The sequence below is a fragment of the Lacerta agilis genome, chromosome 8, assembly GCF_009819535.1.
Source record: "Lacerta agilis isolate rLacAgi1 chromosome 8, rLacAgi1.pri, whole genome shotgun sequence".
Classification (NCBI taxonomy): domain Eukaryota; kingdom Metazoa; phylum Chordata; class Lepidosauria; order Squamata; family Lacertidae; genus Lacerta; species Lacerta agilis.
In genome coordinates this window covers 71,433,136-71,455,439 of record NC_046319.1, presented here as the reverse complement: position 1 = coordinate 71,455,439, position 22,304 = coordinate 71,433,136, and the positions used below count along the sequence as shown (strand labels likewise).

General features: G+C 47.6%; 1 protein-coding gene across 1 annotated transcript in view; it reads right to left on the bottom strand.

Moving 5' to 3' along the window:
- Nucleotides 1–19,132, bottom strand: part of KCNN4 (potassium calcium-activated channel subfamily N member 4) — a 47,248-nt gene extending 28,116 nt beyond the window's left edge. The window contains exon 1 of the mRNA XM_033158211.1: nt 18,442–19,132. Within this exon, the coding sequence (XP_033014102.1) occupies nt 18,442–18,642 (201 nt within the window). The 5' untranslated portion in view covers nt 18,643–19,132. The remainder of the gene's footprint in view (nt 1–18,441) is intronic.
- Between the last annotated feature and the right edge of the window lie 3,172 nt (nt 19,133–22,304).

Genomic DNA, 22,304 nt, shown 5'->3' with positions numbered 1-22,304 from the left:
AGGTGGGTTGGCCAAACAGCATCATGTGAAGTTTTGCCATGCTGCCAGTACGGTGATGTATGTCATTCTTTGCCCTGAACCGTGCTGCAGAGGGCCTTCTTGGTAGTGGCGCCCTCCCTGTGGAACACCCTCCCTTCAGATGCCAAGGAGATAAAGAACTATGCAACTTATAGAAGACATCTGAAGGCAGCCCTGTTTAGGGAAGTTTTTAATGTTTGATGCTTTGTTACGTTCTATATATTCTGTAAGCCGCCCAGAGTAGCTGGGGAAACCCACCCAGATGGGTGGGGTATAAACAATATTATTATTAAAGTTTGCAAGTGTGTTACCATTTTATTCCAAAACTGTCAGCTCTTTGCAGCCCTCGAAGAGGTGGTTCTACTTGTTTCTCATGGAACAGGAGGAGTTAAAACCCTGCTGCGTGGGGCAACAGATGAGGGGTGTGTGACCAATCTCCGTGTGCTAATAAAACAATTGCATCATTGTGGGTTTTGTTGGAGGCAACAGCCTTCACCCGGGCAACCAGCTACCACCTGAACCAGGTGTTTCCAGACAGGCTTACTCCTACCTACCTACCTACCTACACACACACACACACACACACACACACATCCTATTTACATGCATTTGGAAATTAGGCACAGAACTGGGATGCAGAAATAAATGTGCCAGTGGAAAAGAGTAACGTGGCACTCTCTCCTTTCCAAGTCTAAAGGGCATTGCATACATCCCTTATGGATTGGAGGGTTGGCTCACTGAGCCAAGAAGGGGTCTTTTGTTGCAGACCTCAGGTGTCTTGCCCCTTTGAAACTGCTGAAGGCAGAGTCATCGGTCTAGCTTGCTCAGCCTTGTTTACGCTGGGTGGCATTCGGCTAAGTTTTATTTAGAGCAAACATACTGAAAGCAATGGACCTGATGGTCACATTCACTAATTCCAGTTGGTTTACCCTGTGGAACCACTCATGTACAGGCAGCAGTTCTGTGGGCAGGTTTCCCCCCCAGCCATACTTGGAGATGCAGGGTTTTGAACCCGCGACCTTTTGCATTGCAGGGCAGATGCTCTGCCACTGAGCCACGGTGTCCCCTGCTACTTTTTAAAAAAATTTCAATTAAGAAAGAAACAACTTTCTTTTCGGGCAGCTGGGCATACTGCAAAGTGCAGGGCTGGTGAAAACTCAGCCACATATCACCTTAATCTCAGCCAAGGCGTCAATATATATAAATGAGTGTGAGCGTGTTTTCTGTAAGGGCAATAGCTCAGCAGTAGAGCATTTGCCTTTTATGAAGGAAGTACCAGATTCAATCCCCAGTAAGACTGGGAGAGACCCTTGTCTAAAGAAACCCAGGGAGCCTCTGCCAGTGAGTGCAGACAGTCCTGAGGTAGATGGACCCTATAATCTGGACTCCGTATAAGTCAGGTTCCTGTGTTCCATCATGGTAAAGATCAACATTCCCTTATGAACGCCGTTTCCTTTCCATAAGTGATCACAGTTAATAGCTCGCTCCATCCCCCTTGTTGGTGTCAGGCTCATGCCAAACCATCAGTCAAGTGGCTTACTTAAAAGGAAATATGCAGCAGCAGAAAAGGGTCGCCTTGAGGAACTCTTTAATTACAGTGGCGGGGAGTTCCACAGGCCCTGGAATGTAAGAAGTAAGGAAGCACAGCTATCTAAAGTTGTACGGTACTTCTAAAAAGCGGGACTGGGGCTTAGCAGCCCTGATGGTTATGACTGGAGGCAGTAATGCTTCTGAATGCTACTTGCTGGAAACCGCAGGAGGGGAGAATGCTGTGGCACTTGGCTCCTGCTTGAATCTGTAATCTGACTGGCCTCGTTGAGAACAGGATGCTGAACTAGGTGGGCCACTGCAGGGATTTTTGTGTGTTTGTGTTTTCTTACGTTCTCTAGGACCCCTATACTTTGGGGTGCTCTTAAGTTCCAGTTTTGTGTTGTCAGCCTGTGTCCAGCTGAGTTCTTTTAGAACCTAGCAACACCCCAGATTAAGACATTCCAGCCCTGCACCCCAGTCTTTCCCTCAAAAGTGATAAAAGCTTGGAAAGGTAAGGGGTCTTTGTCCTGGGGAAAAACATTTGCCTTGGTGGCGTTTCCAGAGCTGGGCTACAAAAAGGGGGGGGGGAGCACTTCTGGCCACTAAAGGACAGCCAAGGCAGGACGGGAGACACCCTGGGCAAATATTATTACAATAGGGAAGGTGCCTTAGAGGGGAGGCACTCACAGGATATATAAGCAGGCAGGCCTCAAAGGACAGCCAAGACAGACAGATAGAGGCAACAGCAGTGCAGGAGGGGGCAGAGGAGAGAGTTGAGTAACCAATGCTGCCTCCTCATCATGAGTCTCTTTTTTAAAGTCAAAATATACCCTGACTTTGGCCACATTCACATCATATATTTAAAGAACTATGATACCACTTTCAATCATGGCTTTCCCTAAAGAATTCTGGGAGCTGTAGTTCCATATGGGTTCTGGGAGGTGCTACGATTCCCAGAGTCCCCTGTGAAAAGGGATTGGTTGTTAAAGCGCTCTAAAAATCTTAAATTCTGTGAGGGGAATTGGGGGTTTCTCCCAACAATGCTCAGCACCTTTAACAAACTACATTTCCCAGGATTCTTTGGGTGTGAATGTGACTTTTTTTTACTCCAGGGGATCTTCCTAGCTTTGTCCTTGGACAGCCCTGCTCTGCTTCCTCCTCAAGTGCCTTTGCCTGACTGGAATGTGTCTTTGAACTGTGATAATTCCTCTTGTCGCCAGAATGGAGGTTAGAGAGAGGTTGGGGTCACATGCAGAAATCTGCAACTTTTACTGTGCAAAGGTAAGAGCCATGCTTGTGATCCACCCATTTTGTCTGCGGCCCCGCCCTCCATTTAGCAGGTGGCCCCCAGAAGGTCACCCGTGAGGGCATGTGGCCCTCATGGGTTCCTTCTTTGGTTTGTTTCTGCAAAGCCATTTGCCAATGGGGGAGTGGAGGCCCTTGCACCAAGAATAACCCCTTTTCAACATTTCCACATTTTGCTCCAGGGCACAGAAGCTCATTTACTTCACTTCTCAGGTGGGGAAAAATGTTACAGATCAACACCAGCTTTTCATCCTTGCCTTGCAAATTCTGCAACAGGAACTGCTTCACTAGTAGCAGTAACAGCCGGTCCAGGGTGTGGACTGAGTATCCCTCAGGCATGCTGGACCAAAGTCTCTGCCCCAGTATCCTTGGAGAAGCAGGAAGACATCCACCTGTTTGTGGACAGATAAACAACCCCATGCTGAGCAGAAATGCAACAGGTACATTTTTGCTCAGCAGGTAGCCATAGATAGCCTCCACAAATTTTTCCAGTCCTCTTTTCAAACCATTCAAGCTGGCAGCCCTCAACTACTATTAAGGCAAGGGAAAGCCATCATGGTGCCTGCCAGGTGTGTAATTTTTTTATTTACTTTTTGTGTTGTTTTAAACTGTTTTGAATATTGTCTTTTAATGTTGCAACCTGCCCTAGGAACCTAAGGTGAAAAGTGGGTGATAAATAAACAAATAAACTACAGCTCCCATCAGCCCCAGTCTGCATAGCCAATGGCACCAGATCCTAGGAATTGCAGTCCACTACCTCTGCAGAGCAAATACATCAGCTACCGCTCCATTAAGGGCACAGAGTCGCTCACCATAAAGATGGCAAATTAAATTAACTTGCCACAGCTCGAGGGTGAGGTGGAATAAAGGGACCAGGAGCGGAAATAACAACTTTTGCGGCTTGGCAGCATCCACTAGGCCTCAAATCCCTTCCAGAGTTTGGATTAAAAGCTTAACATTTACAACTTGGCTCTCCTTTCCATTGAATTCCAGTCATTGCACTTGCAAGGTTTTGCGTGTGTGTTTTCTCCCCTTTTGTAACGTCTGCACTCCTGCCATCCCTAACCACTATCCCGTACTCTCCTCCCAGCGCTGAGAAGGAACTCCTGGAGTCTCTTGGCTCCTCTCCATCCTTGCCCTGGGCAGTTCCCACTGCTGGTGGCTGCTTCTCCGTGAGAACACATGTCACCTGGCCCATCTGGATTAATATTTATCCTGTCACCAGTCCCAATGCTGCCACCCCGCCCCCTCCAGCTCCACAGCCCCTGCCGTGAAGGCAGCAATTGTGTCCTGAACAATCGGACAAGAGAAGGAAGTTGGACTTGCTCCATGAGCTGGGAGAAGGGGCTTGCCCGTGCCAGGAATGGTAGGATAAGGAAATAAAGAAGGGAAAAGAGAAAAGCCAAGACGACGCAGCCTTGTTCTCTCGCTGAGGTGGTGAACCTTCCTCTGAACTGGGCCTACGTACACAGCACAACTTTAAAGCCCATTTCCCCCACCTCCAAAGAATCATGGGAACAGTAATTTACTTCATGGTGCTACAGTTCCCAGGTGGGGCTGCCTTAAAATGTATGGTGCGTATGCTGCCCAAATCAAGTAATCTGGTTTGTGTGCTAGTTAATCTGTTGGAAGATTCAGGACAGTGCAGGATGCAGAACTAGATGGGTCACTAGCCTAATCCAGCAAGCTCTTCTTGCCAATTTCTTTTGTCCTACATGCTACCAGCTGGCTGGAATCTGAAGCTGCAAACTCTCCACACTGCAACATATTGTTGCAGGTAGCCTTGAAAAATGCACGAATGCAAGAAATTCAAAAGGGCAGCGTGCCACTTGTTCCTCTGTGTGCCTCTTGCTTGTGAATCCTCCAAAGGCTGAAGACCAGACAGATTTTAGTCCTCTTTGTGGTGCAGTGCTAAAAACTGCTAGCACATTTACAAAGCTAAGCAGGGTCTCGTATTGTTTCAAATTGGATGGGAGACGATGTGTTGGGCTACATCTCTACAGTTCTATGATCAATGGGTGGACTTTTATTATCTTTGTGCTGATCCAATGGGACAATTCTAACCTTTCGGGCTAATGGGGGCTGGATACGCACCATGCATTTAAAGCACATTCCCCTCCCCACAGAGAATGCTGGGAAGTGTAGTTTATCCTACAGAGCTACAATTCCCAGCACTCTGGACAAACCACAGCTCCCGGGATTCTTACCCAACCTTAGCTGCTGAATCGGATCTTATCAGATGTTTGGAAAATCCCAAGAGAGATTTTGCTTAACCAAGCCTTGATTCAACTGGTAAGATTAGATTTTTGCAAGGCACAGCTGCTAAACAAACATACAAACAAACAAATAAAAATCTGTCAGATCCGGGGGAATTAATCAGTGCATAATTAGATCAAAATACGGATCAAGCGAAAGTGTGAATGAGTTCTTTATCAAGAAACAACCCATCTTTCGGAGAAGCAGGTCTGTTGTGCAAGAACTCCTGAGTTGTTAGGAGACCCCTGTTCCTTCCCCAGAGCTACAATTCACAGAGTAGTTTCAATCTCTTTTCCCAGGGAACTCTTCCAAAACTAGTTTTTTCCCCCCTTTTCACATTACGTTTGGTTTATTTGCCTCTCTCCCACCCCTGGACAAAAAACTCTGCTTGTAAAAAAGCAAGTATCAGTGAGGAGGAGAATTATTAATTATTAGTTTTTATTATTATTAGTTTGTACTCCACCCACCTGACTGGGTTGCCCCAGCCACTCTGTGAAGTTTCCAACAGAATAATATCCTGATAAACAGTATGGCTGACTGGCTAGAATCCTGAACATAAGCATTCCATGCTGCAGCACTTTGTTGCAGGTTCCATTCTTACCAGTCATGAGATAAATAGGGGAAAGGAATGTTGCCTAATATTCAGCCTGTGAACATCCAAAGGCTGAGGGCCAGACGGACCTTTGTGCTGGTCCTGCAAGGAAATTCTTTTATCTTCTTTCAAGATGGTTAACTGGGACTGTGTACAAAACACACCTTTAAAGTACATCCACCTTCCAAAGAACCTCAGAAACAGTAGTTTACCCCTCCCAGAGCTGCAATTCCCAGCACCCATAACAAACAAACTACAGCTCCCAGGAGTCTTCCCAGGAGGAGAGGGGATGTGCTTTAAATGTATGTTTTGTACTTAGCCCCACTCCAGTAATCTGAAGTGCACGCACTAGTTGAAAAATTAGGTCTACTCTGATTTCCTTCATCCTATGAGCAGCCAGCATCCTCAGCTGTAGCACTCCACACTGCAACATTTTGTTGCAGGACCACCTGTCCTGACTGTAGAGCATATGCAAAAATTCTAGAGTGCCACTTCCTGCTCTGTGTGCCTAAATGTCACTGAGGCGACTCAGTGAGGTCCTTTCTGTGCACCTCTGCATCTCTAGTTGCATCCTTCTGTTGCTGTCTTCACCTGTTGCACATTACGGAACCCCAATTCACCGAAGCTATCATCTGGGCATGCTCAACAGCGTCCAGAAACATGCAGCTGAAACAGCCACTTCCATTTCCTAATCAGTTTGAGGAGAAGCACACCGAAGAGGACCGTTTCTCAAGAAACTACAGGATACATACGGATCGTGACAAACTTCCTGTGTACTTAGCTTCAAACCCCAACAGCGGGAGCGCACTGGGGCCAGAGTAAATAGTAACTTGTGCCCAGCCTGAATGCGTTTGAGCTGCCCTTGTTATTTTGATGATTACAATAAAATCCACTGTAAGATGAAAATGTTTCTTTAAACATTATTCGGAAATGGTTATCGCCAGTCAGCTCACACACCCTTCACTAGAAGCTGACACGGGAAAGGTTACGCAAATTACCACAATTTGGTGGAGTGTGTGCAGACAGGAAAGGGCTCCGGCAGTGATTATGGGTGTGAAACTAAATCGGTGTGTGTGTGTGTGTGTGTGGTACTTGATATGTTGCTGGTCTACAACCCCATCACTCCTGACCATTTCCCATGTTAGCTGGGGCTGGTTGGAACTGGAGTCCACCATCACAGGTTCACATCTGTGATGGGACAGATGTTCCAAATTCTCAAGCCTCCTTGTTTTTCTCTTTGGAAATGCCGGTGGCTCTGCAATAGCTGCAGGTGAACCAAACATTACTCTTGCCATCTTTTATGGTCTTCGTTCATCTCCTCAATGCTCTCCTGTCCCAGGCATTGCAGAACACACACACACACCCTCCTCTTGTGACATTGCCCCAGCTTTGCCTTTTCTCTGCCTGTTCCCAAAAACTTATTTCCTATGGTCACCCTTGGGTGCCAATGGGGGAAAACACCCCTCAGCACCTGCCTGTTACACAGCTCCACATGCCAAAGAGTCAACATTAGTTCCTTTCCTGATTTCATCTTTCACCTCCAGCTTTGATTTCATTCCAGCCCATTTCCACTAAAGTGCTATGAAAATGTTTTTTGCTCCTTTGCCTAAGGCAGAATTACCTTTTTTACCAGATAAGAAAGGTCAACTCTGTGAGGGTAGGGACAAGTTGCTCAGTAAATCCCAGTGCTGCATGCCTCTGCTTGGCTCCTCTGCATGTCCATTCAGATCCCAGTTTGCAAAACATTTTTTTTTTAAAAATCTGTTTATGTTGGAAAAATAAGCACCCACCTTTGCTCTGTTAAGGAAAAGTGGAAAACTCCCACCCTTGCAACACATTCAAGAGAACGAGGGGGGCAGGATTCCGGATTGTACCACTTCAGAATGCAGGTGTGTTTGGGTCATACTTCTGGATATTCTGGCATTCAACAACAACGAAAATACAACTCCTTGCCTGCAGAAAACTAGAACATCAGGAAGAAAGCTGTGTTACCCCCATATTTTTTTTTACTAATTTATTACTTTGTGAGGGGACATGGAAAACTATGCTCACACCCCTAAAGTGGTACAGTCCAGAATCCTACCACCACATGTCAAACAGCTGGGAAGCTAAGGCTAAAGTGGCAATCCAGCCATGGGCCTTCCTCCCAGCTCCTGTAGCTGAGTGAAGACTTGAACTCAGGCCTCTGAGGATGCCACATGAAACTGGATTACAAACCTCCAGTCAGAAGCATGGTTTCAGAGTCAAGCAGGGAGGTCAAAGCAAAGTTCCTGACAAGAGCTGGGTTGTAAGCTATGCAGGAACTGACCTACTGGAGCAAAACCCAGAGCTGTTTGCAAGAGCTCAGCTGTTAATCAAGAACTCTGCAAGAATCAAGGTTTGTTTTAAGTGGAAACTGGTGTTCCTGGCCAAATAGTTCAAGGCGGATCACTTGCTAATCTGTTATAGGAAGGTTTTAAAAACAGAGCAGAAGTAAGATTGAAATCTGCTTAATCCTGATGGGTCAGCAAATTTTGACCCACCAAGCTGAATGCAGGCTACCAGACATGTAAGGTGGCTTTTGTGAGATTGAAGAACGATTCCCTGGCTTGCCTGTCACTGCAAAAATGGGGAAGGTGTCAAGCACCAGCTGCTTCCATACATGACTGGTGGGTCACATTTGGCCGAGCAGGGTCACCAGCTACATGGTCCTGCCTCTGAAAGACACCAATGTGCATTTCTTTTTAGCTGATGTTTAAGAACAGGCTCTGAAGGAGCCCAAATATTCAAATGCCTGAGCTGGCAGGAATCAGATTTATTTTCAGTCTCAGTACCAGCAAGTGATGAGGGCAACGGGGGGGGGGGGGTCACTATAGCTCACAGAAGGCAGCTCTAATCATGTTACTCCTTTTTGAATCAGAGTGCAATATTCAAATTGGAGCACAATTACTGAAATGGCATCCCCCCGCCTCCTCCCCCCAAAACACACACACACACAACAACAACAACAACAACAACAACAACAACAACAACAGCTCCCTTTCCTCTGCAGCCCAGACAGAGCCCTTTGCCTGGTGTTTCCCTCCTTGTTTCTTTCAGCCAGCTTCTCCGACGTGTTCCCAATCAGGGAGCAGTCACAGAGGGGACCCAGAACGGATCCAAGGTCTGTTTGCAGATGGAGGTTCAGGAAGGGCTCTTCATCTTCCAGGTGAACTCTGTGCCCTTCGGAGACGGAGCTGCCGTCACATAGCAGGGCAAAAGCAAAGAGACCTCAGGCTGTAGCAAGGGAAAATATTTCCCCTTCCCAGTGGGTGGGGAGGTAGAGGGCAGGGGGGCTGCATGCCAGGACTCCTGGGTCCAGCACCAAGCTCCAAGAGCTTGTGCACTTGGTGCAATCATCCTCAGACTCTGAAACAAAAGGCAGCTTTCTGTCACACGCTGTCCCAAACACAAGGAAGTGTGGGCACAAGATGCTTCCTCAGTCCTCTCCGGGTCTGTGCAAGGTTTCCCATCAAAATTGGGGGGAGAGAAGCTATAAACCCAACACAAAGAGAGCATATGCTCTACTCCAGTTGTATCTAGTCTGCAATGTGAAATCTGTCCCAGGAGAGGCACAGAATCACATTTTGCATCTGTACAGCACTGGGCACACAGCTCAGGACACGCAGGGTCCAGGTTTACCATGGAACAGCAGCTTCACATCTGGCTCTCGTTCTGATTGAGACCAAATAACAGTGTTTTTAAAAATTGAAAACCGGGCAATTTTAGAACACTCTCTCAGAAGTCTTCTCATCAGCCCTATAAGGTACCGGTAGGTCTAGAGGTCTTCTTGCTGCATCGACTTGAAGACAAAGCAAAGCAGCCCAAGCAGGTTTTTGATCTCTGGGCAATTTGCCATACCTCTTTGCGTAGAAGCCAGAACTTTTGGACTAACTGCCATACTTATTTTTAATTTTTTTTAACAAAGCTGGAATTTTCAAGGTCAACAAGCTCTTTCCCACACTCGCTTTATAGAATCCTGTTCTGCAGAACCCCAGTCCTTCTCAGCAAGCCATTCAACAGAGAAGCGGCCTTATATGAAGGCAAGCTATTGGTCCATCTGGCTCAGTATTGTCCACACTGATTGGTAGGGCCCTTCCTGTATATTCCGCATACTTGAGAGACTGTGGAGTTCCTCCATTGCCCCACAAATGTCACAATAGGATCTGTGCTACAGAGCTGGTGGGGGGTGGACAGGCTTCAAACTTGCGGCAATGATTTTGTGGAGGAGTTTTGCCAAAACCCTGAGATCAGAAGCAGATTTAGGGGAGAGCAACCAGTTTGGTTGCCCTGGATGTGCAGCCTTGGAAGTGCCACAACTATTATTTAGAATGGAGTGCAAGAGGCAGGGGGCGCTGAATTTTGGTGTCACCTAGCATACCACTTAAATTTGAGTCCCAAGGCCTGCCGCTGCTCAGATCCACCAACCAGAGTCTGGTATCACAGACTTACATGTAGAAATAAATATGAGCTCAGGAATTCATTTTGAGTACCAAAGACTGAACGAAACTCGCAGAAAGCTACTCCCGGTTAATCTACCAGGAGGGTGGAGTGTTTTTGTTGCTGCTGTTGTTAAACAACTGGGATATAGGTCTACCTCTAAACATATACTAAGGTATCTTGCAGATTTTGCAGAACCACGCAGTTGTGAATCATTACCATGAATTGCTGTTGATCCCAGCAACATATTTTGGTTTGCCCATTGCAGCCGTCTCTTGCAATGCCATCATTTGATGTGGGAGAGGAATAGGTGCTTAACCCATCCCACTCCCCATTGAGCTCACACTCCTTTTGGAGCTCAGTTCAGCAGGTGGATTTTAAGCAGTTGCAGGGCTGATTTTCAGGGGAGGATCAGGGTAGCGGGGAATAATTCAGCACCCCCTGGCTTGTCAGTTCTTCCATGCATGTTAAGGGTTTGGTTCTTCATTCCTTATAAGACACAACACCTGCTTTTTTATCCCCCCCCCCCACAGTGATTTGCATGGTCTCCTGCCCTTAACCTATGGGTAAGTAGAAGAAATTAATATTCTCCCCACCACCACACAAATTGAGGTAAAAAAGAACGTTGGAAAAAGCAGGTCATTTATTGTTCTCACTAGTGTTGCTACTTCCTCCCCCTCTCTAGTCAGAACTGCTGTACTCTTAAAAAACATTTGTATGACAAGCCGAAATTCAGCAGGTCTTTCCCCAATTACCATATCTCCAGGTAACACTGCTCCTGTTGTATTTCTGCTTGTCATACCTCTCTTACCAATGCAACCCTCTCAGGCTGGCAGGCACACACACACACACACACACACACACACACACACACACACATCCTGTAAAAGATGGCAACACTGTTTGGCATTTACAAAGGAAAGCTCAGCGATTGAATTCCTGGCACATTCTGGAAGGGGATCAAGGAGGAAGTAGCTAATCACCCTACAAAGACCCATCTTACACACTGGGAATGACTGCTCCACAGGAAGTCTCCTTCAAACACTTTATAGGTTTAAGAAGCACTTTATAGATGCAAGCTACTGCCCAGCCACCTGCAAACCCTGTCACTGCCTCAGCTTTGGTGATGTCACAGAATGTTTACAGGCATTCTAGGAGCTGAAGAGAAAGGACCAGTTATGGAATGCTGGCGACTGATGATGTCACAGAATGTTTATGGACAATCCAACCGCTGATGACTCAGAAGGGTCAGATAAGCAAGACTCACAATCTGTCTCAGCTACTTTCTCTTACCAAATGGATCACTTAGGCTGGCCAACAAACACGTACACAATCAATTGTGGGCTTTAACCCCAGCACCTTTTGTGTTATGCAACCGATACAAATCTTTCACTTCAGCATGCCATTGCCCCGCTATGCTGGGACTTGTCCATTCAGCCCTGCACCCCACCCCTGAATAAGCACATTCCCTTCCCTTTTCCGTGGTCTTGATGTCCCCAACGTCCTTCCACCCTGCAGGTCTCTAATTGCTGCAGGAGCAAAATGCAATAAATCTCAAGGGAGGGGGTGGAGGAGACAAGCCAGAGCAAGGACTTTCTGTTTCCTGCTTCTCTGGGATAAGGTATGGGAGACATTTTTACGGGGTGGGAGATCATGCTTAGCAATGATCCACACCATACAATTAAAGCACATTCAATGCTCGTTTAAAACACATTCTTGGGATTCCTCCAAGAATCACGGGAACTGTGGTTTGTTGTGGGTGCTGGGCATTGGAGCTATATGAGGGGGGAACTAGAGTCCCCCAAATTCCTTGGGGGAAGTTGTGTGCTTTAAGTTGTATTGAATGTGCTTTGAATTGTTGTTGACATCCATCTGTCTCGAGAGACAATGGAGTACACTCCAGGGGTGAAGTCAAACCTTTGGCGAATCACAGCGTCTGCTGTGGCTGCAGAGACCGGTAACTTGTAACTGCTGCCTCCTGCGTTGTTTTTGCTGTGTTAGCAGCACAGAAGCAGGGGATTTGAACCCTGGCCTCCCTGGCCGTAGTCTGACCCTCTAACCACTACACCACACTGGCTCTTGGTGATTTCTGTGTGCCTGCTGTAGCACTTATAATGATTTTTAATTGCGTTTTGATTGATCCCTTCCTTTCTTATACAGTATTGCACTTCATTGCATTACAGTTCGAATTCTGCAGAATTTTGCAGAATTCAAAGGGTAAATGTTCTTCTTCACAGCCTTGCCCTGGACCACCAAAATGAAGTTCGTGGACCACCAGCGGTCCACAGGCCATGGTTTGGGAAGCCCTGCCCTATAGTGCACGAAAGGGGGTGGGATTAAGACTTTGGAGAGCATGGCTGGTCTAGGCCCATCTAAACAGGTTGTGCAAAGAGGAACTCTGAAAAGACAGGTGCAAAATTACAGAAACCCAAACCCCACTTGTTTCCTGTTTTCCCCCATGGCGCCAGAGAGTCAGCAGCATTTGTGCAAACTGCTTCGGAAAGTCTCCAGTTGAAGGAACTTTGGTTCTGAAACATGCTGAGCTATGATAAACTTTTAATTGTAGGTGCTTTTGAGAACCTTTTTGTATTCTTTTCAGTTTCTGTGCCTCCTGTTTGTTTTGGCTTTGAGAGTTGAGTGGAGGATGCCCTCTGAATGCCAATCTCTGAGAATCGCAGGTGGGGAAGGTGCTCGTGCTCAGGCTTGTGGGTTTTTATGGGAACAGGATGCTGGACTAGGTGGGCCATTGGCCTGATCCCATAGGATTCTTCCTGTATTCTTATTTGAAACTCAGCCTCCAAGCTGCTCTGCTGGAACAGCTCAGTACATTTAAACTTTAATGCAGGAATGGGGCAACTGTAACCCCTCCCCCCACAACTCCCATCATCCCTGACCACTGGCTGTGCTGCCTGGGGAGTGGAGTGAGAGTGGGAGCTTGTCAACAGCTGGAAGGCCATAGGTAGAGTGGCAGAGCATGCTTGGCATGCAGAAGGGCCATGAAATCTCCAGGCAGGGCAGGGGAGGTTCCCTGTCTCAAATCCTGAAGAGGTGTAGACAATACTGAGCTTGACGTACCAGTGGTCTGACTTGCTGTAACGTAGCTTCCCATGCAGCTTAAGAGGAGATTAGATTCTATGTTTGGCTGCTGGTTTTGTGGGACGAGTCGCAGCAGTTTGACTTCACCCCCCCAGAGGCACACTCCATTGTCTTTTGAGAAAGATGGGTGCCAACCATGGGTATAGCCGGGATTTTTGTGAGGGAGGCAGGCTTTTGTTTTGGGGTGGGGGGACCTCAGATTTGTACTGATTTTTATTGATTGGGGGGACAGTGCCCCCCTTGGCTATGCCCATGATGCCAACAACAACATTATTCTGGCCTTTGGCAACCTTGATACCCCCAGCTGTCTTGGACCACAGCTCTCATCCCCAAATCAGCTGGCAGGCACAATGTTGGAATATTCCAATAAAAAGCATTGCTAATGTCCTGCAAAGACACACCGCGTCGTTTTCTTCCAGTTTCACAATCTCTTTCTTATTTCAGAAGTCTTGTTTTCCAGCACACACAGAACTTCCTAAACTACATAAACTGAGCGCTTCAAGTCAGTGGCCTATTATCAACAGCCATCACTGTCTGGCTGCCTTTGGCTTCCTGAAGCAGACAAGCAGATGAGGCAGGCTCTAGCCAATGTAGACTTTTCATTTGCATTACAAATGTGGAGGAATACAAACACCAACTAAGTCTCACTTACAGGTGGGTAGCCGTGTTGGTCTGCCATAGTCAAAACAAAATCGAAAATTCTTTCTAGTAGCACCTTAGAGACCAACTGAGTTTGTTCCTGGTATGAGCTTTCGTGTGCATGCACACGAAAGCTCATACCAGAAACAAACTCAGTTGGTCTCTAAGGTGCTACTAGAAAGAATTTTCGATTTTGTTAAGTCTCACTTGTGAAGAAAGCTTACAGCCCTTTTGTTATGGGGGGGGGGGAATCTACAGTCAAGAGCTGCCTGCAGGGCAAGGGAAGAGTTCGATGAAGTCAGAGCCAAGATGACTCAGACCAGAGAGCTGTGCTACGCAGTGTGATGAGGACGGTTTGCAAGCTCCACACCTAGATCCACCAGCACAACTTACCGTACCCAAGGAGAAACTCTGTTCTCTTGGTTTTTGGTATAGCCAGTCTGAGCCAGTGTGGCATAATGATTAGAGTGTCGGATCTAGAACCTGGGAGACCAGGGTTCAAATCCCCACTCAGCCACGAATCCCACTGGGTGACCTTGGGGCCAGTTACTACCTCTCAGCCTAACCCACCACACAGGGTTGTTGTGGGGAGGGGGACAAGTGTCAACACCACCTTGAGCTCCTTGGAGAAAAGATGGGATATAAACATAAATTTTAAAATTTATTTTTATTTATAACTCCAAGTTGCTCAAGTTGCACATGGTTCTCTTGCTCCCCATTCCATCATTGCAACAACTCTGTGATGTAGGTTAGCCTGAGAGGCTATGACTGGCCCAAGGTCATCCAGTGGGCATTGCTAGGACAGCTCAATTGGTAGAGCATGAGGCTCCTAATCTCAGGGTCATGGGTTTGAGACCCACATGGGGCGAACAATTCCTGCATTGCAGGGGGTTGAACCAGATGTCCCTCATGATCCCTTCCGACCCTACAATTCTATGATTCTGTGATTTGAACCCTGGTCTCCCAGGTCCTAGTTCAACACTCTAACCACTACACCATGCTGGCTCTCCCTTCTACTACATCTCCCTGTTTAAAGCACCATCATTTTTTTGTATTCTGGTAAGATGTAGAGGTGTCCTTAAAAAAATGTTACTGCAGACACACATGGACTTGTCTGTGGACACAAACAGTGGACTCTTTCCTTCTCCAACACAGAGGTATGCAAATCAGTGAATATGGAGGGTCTTCTTTTCCCAAGGGTCTTTTTTCTTTCTGCTTCCCTAATCAGGGAGATCTGGGGTGGGGAACCTCCAGTTCACCTCCTCCCGTGAAGTCAAAGGTGGCGCTCCAAGCTTATCAATCTGCCCTCTGGACACCCCACCTCTCCAAGCCAGTGTCCTCGCTGGGCCTGTTCTGTGCTCTTTTGCTTGGCTGGAATGCATCCTCAAACTGGGACGCCTCTTGCTCATCGGAGTGAAGAGATGTGTTTTGGGTGCTCAGAAACCTCTGGCTTTTCTGCAGCTGTAACACACAGCCCGCTGTAACAAAGGTAAGTCACACCCATAGAACCCCATCCCCAAAATAGCCACGGTTTGGAGGACGCAGAAGTGTCCTCATATATCGAGTGCACAGTGGCAGATATCACAGGTTAGCCACAATGGGAACACAAGATGCTAGATTGGCCTCAACTAGGGCCAGGGCTTTCTCAGTATTGGCACCGACTTGGTGGAACAGTCTATCACAAGAGACCAGGGCCCTGCGGGATTTGGCATCTTTCTGCAGGGCCTGCAAGACGGAGCTGTTCCACCTGGCCTTTGGGTTGGTTTCTGTTTGATAGTTATGCTTCATTCTTTTATTGGTGGGCTATTTGAAAATGAGACTGCAGTTTTAATTTTGAATTTTGAATTTTGAATTTTAATCTGTATTTTAAATTGATTGTTTTTATGTTTTTGCTGTGATTTTAATTAGTTACAGGTGGGTAGCCGTGTTGGTCTGCCATAGTCAAAACAAACTTCTTTCGTATCTGAAGAAGTGTGCATGCACACGAAAGCTCATACCAGGAACAAACTCAGTTGGTCTCTAAGGTGCTACTAGAAAGAATTTTCGATTTTGTTTTGGTATCTGAAGAAGTGTGCATGCACACGAAAGCTCATACCAGGAACAAACTCAGTTGGTCTCTAAGGTGCTACTAGAAAGAATTTTCGATTTTGTTTTGGTATCTGAAGAAGTGTGCATGCACACGAAAGCTCATACCAGGAACAAACTCAGTTGGTCTCTAAGGTGCTACTAGAAAGAATTTTCGATTTTATTTTAATTAGTGTTAGCCGCCCTGAGCCCGGTTTTTGGCTGGGAAGGGTGGGGTATAAATAAAAATTTATTATTATTATTATTATTATTATTTTGAGGCAGGTGCAATCCAAGTGCAATCCCTTCCTGGCTGAGACACACAAATTAAACAGGAGAAGGAAGGAAGCTGCTGGGATGTTCTTTTGCATGAGTTGCATCAGAATGAATGGCTGCTCATTCTGGGACCAATCCAGAAGTGATGGAGGAAATCTCTAAACAAGATCTCTCTTTCTTTCTCTTTTGCAAATGCTAAGAAAAGCTGCAGGACTTGTGAGGGGGAGGACTGAGAGATGGGTGATTTCACTATTTTTCTGGTTAAATTCTGCACCAATCTTCTATTTGCCCCAAGGCAGGAAGCACAGAGGTACTAGCAAAACAGCTGGGCTAGATAACAGGGGAGTTGATTTAATTGGGAAACTGGCATGGAGTGAAAGGGTTAAGCCCATGCATGCACACACATGGTCCTCATTAACACCTGTGGCTGTTATAAGCATTTTTTAAATAAATGCAAGATGCTGTTAATAAATTCCCCGCATCATCTCTACTTTGCCCCTCAGTTCTCATTCATTTCAATGGCACTCCTGCAAAAGGACTTCTAAGAAATCGAGGTGTTTTTTTAAAAACTTCTGTGAACGATGCCCTGCAGATTGGGTCCACCTGCTTTCAGCTCCCTCAACCTTTCACAGAGCTGCAAATCCACCACCAGAGGCCGCTGCCTCACCTTCCCGCTTACCAAGGCATAATCCAGGCAGGCACCTACTTTGAGAAGGTCTTAAGGGAGGAGATAGAGAACCCAGGGACCCCCTAGGTGTTGTTGGACCACAACATACATCACACAAACCCCAGCCAGCACTGCCAGTTGTCTGAGATGATGGGAGCTGGAGTTCAGTGGGACAGATGTGTGCAGGATTCCTGCATGGCAGGGGGTTGGACTAGATGACCCTCGGGGACCCCTTCCAACTCTACAACTCTGTGATTCTAACATCTGGAAGACATCAGGTTCCCCAGCCCTGAAACATAGCAAGAGCAGATCATCAGGAGCCTTGGGGGTGTTTCACAGCAGTGATATTCACCCACAGTCCTCAATGTTTAGCATCTTGTGGTCCAAAATGCCAATCTCTCTGACACCAACCATCTGACTTTTAATTATAAGAATTAATAGCCACCGACATGCCTCCACCACCACTTTCACTGAAGCAGTTCTTGAAGCCACCATGTGTGCTGGTGGCCATCCCAACACTGGGTGGCAATGAGTCCTGCAGGTTAATTTAATAGGACTAATTTCACCTGTATGTTAACTAACTCCCGCTTTTATCACTGGGGGTGGGGGGTGGCAGGGCGCTCTTGAGGAACAGGCAGGGTCAGGATTGAAAGCTACACATGTTTATTGTTCTGAGGCTATTGTTTTGTTGCAATGCGATATTGCACTGGGGAACGGAAAAAGAAAATATAGAAGGATGCCTTCCCAGCTCACAACGTCCTTAACTTTGGTTTAGGAAATGGCAAATTGCCTCCATTTCCTTTTTATACCTATTTTGAGGGTTTGGTGCAGATGCAAAGGGGTATGGGCAAGGAAACGTCATGTTTTCAATCTTGCCCTTCTCCCAAAGAACTCACAGTGTGGCCAATCCCTTCGCAGGCTACCTTAGATCAAAGTCACTTTATTGCAGAGTTGGGTTTTTAAAAAGACTCTTCCCACCAAGCCCATCCAAGACCAAGCAGTCAGTGGACTCTCCAATTATAGGTTGTGCATGTCAACGGAGGGACTTGTGGTTGATGAGAGTGCGTGCCAGCTTTTGAATTCCACAGAATTCTTCATCGGGTAGAAAAGCAGCAGCAGCAGCAGCAGGAGGCTCTTGGGTGTCACATCAGGGATGGAGAGTTCCCACCCTCCCTGACCATTAGACATGCTTGACTGGAGTCCCATAACATCTGTTGTGACACCACAGACACCATCCCTGATGTATAGAGAGAGCAAAGACCATGAAGCTCCCCCAGCTGACCCGATTTTAAGAGAAGTTTCTTCCTAACCCCAAATTGCACTCCTTCTGTATCTTCTCTGCATGAGGCAAAACTTTAAAAAGTCCCCCCAAATGGAAACGGATCTGGGGCAAACACCTGCTATTAGAATACAGGAGGCCTTTGCTAACCCTGGTGCCTTTCAGATGTTTTGGACCACAATCCCCATCAGCCCAAAACATCCGGACAGAGAACATTTGGTTGGTGAGGGCTGTTAAGAGTCGAGCGTAAAGGTGACTTACCTGACAGCGTCCAAACCAAGCCAGTTCGGTGTGCAAAATCATCAGGATGATGCCGAGCAGGGCTATGCCCAGCGCCCACCCGGCCAGCTTCTTCTCTTCCCCCAGCAAAACTTTCCTGCCTCGGAGGCGCCGCAGGTTGTCGCCGGGCTCTCCAGGGATGGGCAGCACCGTGGTCTCCGCCGGGTCTTCCTTGCTCTGCATCTCTTGCGCGCAGCCGGGGACGGACGAGCGCTTGGCCGCCGGAGTTGGGAGGCAGGGGCTGAAGACCCCCTGGGCAGCCCCCCATCCCTGCCTCTTGAGCAGCCAACAGGCAGCCAGAGCGAAAGAGGGGGGGGCGGTAGGGGTATTATGGGGCGGTGGCACCTGCTGGCGCTCCGGGGTAGCCAGGAAAGGAAGAGGGTGGAAGAAACAAAAAAGAAAACAAAGCACGAGCGACGCGTGGGGAAAGCGAGAACGAGAAGGAAGGCGAGCTGGAAGGTCCGGAGAAGAAAGAGAAAGTGAAGAGCGGGGGTTTAAAAAAATAAATAAAATAAAATGGAAGGAAGGAGACCAGAAGGAGAAAGAGCGCGCGGCGAAGTTCTCCAAGCGCGCGGAGCCGGAGGCAGCGATCCGGGAAAGGAAGAGGGTGGAGAGTGGAGGCAGCCCCAGAGAGCGGCGGAGGAACTGGGCAAGTCGCCGGCGGGCCGGTCTCTGGTGCTTCGTCACGGGGCAGGGCAGGGCAGGGCGGGGGCTCCCCGGGGAGGGAACAACGGTGGGGGGAAGGCGGGAGGGAGGGAACCTGAGCGCCGAAGCAGCGCAAGGAAGGCGCGACGAAGGGCCGTAGCGCAGCGAAAACGCGCCTGCCTTGCCCGCAGAAGATGCCGCCTTCAGTGCCCCCCCACCCCGGCCCCGGGCATCGCCCAGCGGGTCTGGGGATGTCCCCTGCCTCGTGCAAGCTTGGAGAGCCGCTGCCAGTCCGTGTGGGCAACGGCTTGACTCGGTAGAAGGCAGCTTCTTGGGTTCCTGTAGAGTGGGGAGGTGTGGTTCGCTGGGGCTCAAGCACGTGGAAACTCGGTAAAGGTTTGTGATCTCTCTCTCTCTCCTCCTCCTCCATTTACTCACCCGTAAGAGGAACCGGCTGGCTCTCGACGCTGCATGAGAAGCGCAATTCTGACCTCGAAACTGTCCCAACACTAACGAATAAGCGGGTGGCTGCCGCGGCGAAGGATGAAAGAGCTCTGCCCATGCTCAGAGGCACGCTGTTCCTGAGGAAGGCTTTAGGTGCTTGAGAGCTGAAATGCTGCCCTAATCGAGGCAAGTTTCCCGTCGTTGTCTTTTAAGCCGACGCGGTGCTCTGAAGCTCAAAATCTCTATTACACCCCACCAGCAGCACCCTAAGAAGTTCTGTCCAGGATCTGGAGGCACGAAGCAACAAGAGAGGAGAGAGTACCTCTGAGTTCCTGCAGAGCATATTCTTCCTACTCATGACCAAGTAGCCAGACAAGCAGAATTCAGACAACTGTTTTATAAAGCACCAATAGGCACTGATTACCAATAAAAACATGCTTCAGTCTTGCACTTGCAAAGATGCCCATTGGATCATAGGAGGCTGCAATCCTATAGGCAATTTATCTCAAGAGTCCCAATGAGCCCAATGACCTCCCACCTTCACAGCTTGTTTTGGCACCTTGACTCAGCCCCTGTTCCCTTCGGTTCACTTTGGGAGGGTCTTACCTCAGATTTCATATCCATAGCTCCAGTCTTCCCATTGACTTGCATGGGGGAACCAAAACAGCCATAAGTTTATGGGGTTTTCTTTTCTACAGAGGTGCATGAAACCTGCAGATGCAGTAGCCCTCACAAGAGGGGATTAACCCTGCTAAATGGTGTATCTGAAGAAGTGTGCATGCACACGAAAGCTCATACCAAGAACAAACTCAGTTGGTCTCTAAGGTGCTACTGGAAAGAATTTTCTATTTTGTTTAAATTTCAGAGAGGCAGATTAAGGGGCCTTGTGATAGACACATTTAAACTTTACATTTTAATTTTTATTTATATAAAAAAATCAAAATTAAACTGGCCATAACTTTCTGTGTCCCCCCCACAGGTTCATGAAAGCTGGAGATATAGTAGGTCTACAAAGGGGGGGGGGGACCCTGTAAATTTCCAGGCAGGTGGATTCTGGTGTTTGTGTGCTAGCCTCCTTCAAAGTTCCAAAGTATATTTAAGGAATGAATTATATACTGTACTGTACTCGCCAACTAGGCATCAGTGAGGGGAATGCAGCAATGGAGAAATTATAATTAGGTCCTAGGCACTAGCAGCAATTATTGTATTATAATAGCCTAGGTAGATACAAGCCATGGGGAACTTTAACAGTCTGGGTAGGGATTAGGCAACTGCACTACTCACAAGACTTACTGAGACACACATACACACTGTTCAAGTAACCTCATCCAAGTGCACGAGGGTTCTCGGACAGAGGCCATTTTCAGATGAATGGAATCTCCTTTGCAGATGAAAAACCCTTTCACCTTAAGCTCTGCCAGCCAAGGCACAGGTCTCCCACCCAGGCACCAGATGTGTGATGCCACCGAGCTTCCTTAACTACAAACCCTATAATTTTGGATCCCCTCCAATGAAGCTGTGCCAGTTCATCATTTGGACACACGGACACAGTGGGTGCTATTGCAGAGATGGGCACATAGCCACCCACAGGTGGACAGCAGCTCTCAGAGAGCTGGCTGCCGCCACCACCCAAATCTGCAGTCTAGGGAAAGAGGCGAGGCACCCAAATTAGGGATTTCATAGTTAACGGAGAGCACAGAACGAGAGATCTCCAGAAGCAAGAAGTTGGGTGCCTCCATGGTTTCAGCATTTTCTGCTCAGTGATGTTCTTGCTGGCTGTTTTTGGGTAGGAAGGAGAAGCACAGCCCTTTCTGAATAGACAGGTAAAGAAATTGCACTGCTGAAGAAGCATAGCTACCCAGAGGCAGAGGAGCCCCCACTTTCCCCCCCACTTTCTGAATCCATATGTGTCATTGTTCTGGGTGTGGCTGTGCATGGGGCAGGGGGGAGTCTATAAAGCAATAAAGAGTCACCATAAACCATACATACATACATACATACATACATACATACATACATACATACCTACATACAGGTAAAGGGACCCCTGACCATTAGGTCCAGTCGTGTCCGACTCTGGGGTTGCGGCGCTCATCTCGCGTTACTGGCCGAGGGAGCCGGCGTACAGCTTCCGGGTCATGTGGCCAGCATGACAAAGCCGCTTCTGGCAAACCAGAGCAGCGCACGGAAACACTGTTTACCTTCCTGCCAGAGCGGTACCTATTTATCTACTTGCACTTTGACGTGCTTTCAAATTGCTAGGTGGGCAGGAGCTGGGACCGAGCAACCCCATCGCAGGGATTCGAACCACCAACCTTCTGATCAGCAAGCCCTAGGCTCTGTGGTTTAACCCACAGCGCCACCTGGGTCACATACATACATACATACATACATACATACATACATACACACACATAATAGGCAATCAGGAGGCTATTTGCAGCATACATACATACATAGACATAATAGGCAATCAGGAGGCTGCAAATAGCCATGCAGTTAGAAGCCATTGACAAGCCCATTTCAGCTTAAGGGCCACTTTCCTAGAAAATTAGAGCATGGTGCTGATAATGCCAAGGTTTCAAGTTCAATCTCCATATGGGACAGCTGCATATTCCTGCATTACAGGGGGTTGGATGATCCCCAGGGTCCCTTCCAGCTCTACAATTCTCTGATTCTCTGATTCCCTTCTGGGCAACCTTCGAGAAGGGGAAGGGGCAAAAAGTGAACAAAGCAATGGATGTCAATTTTACCTT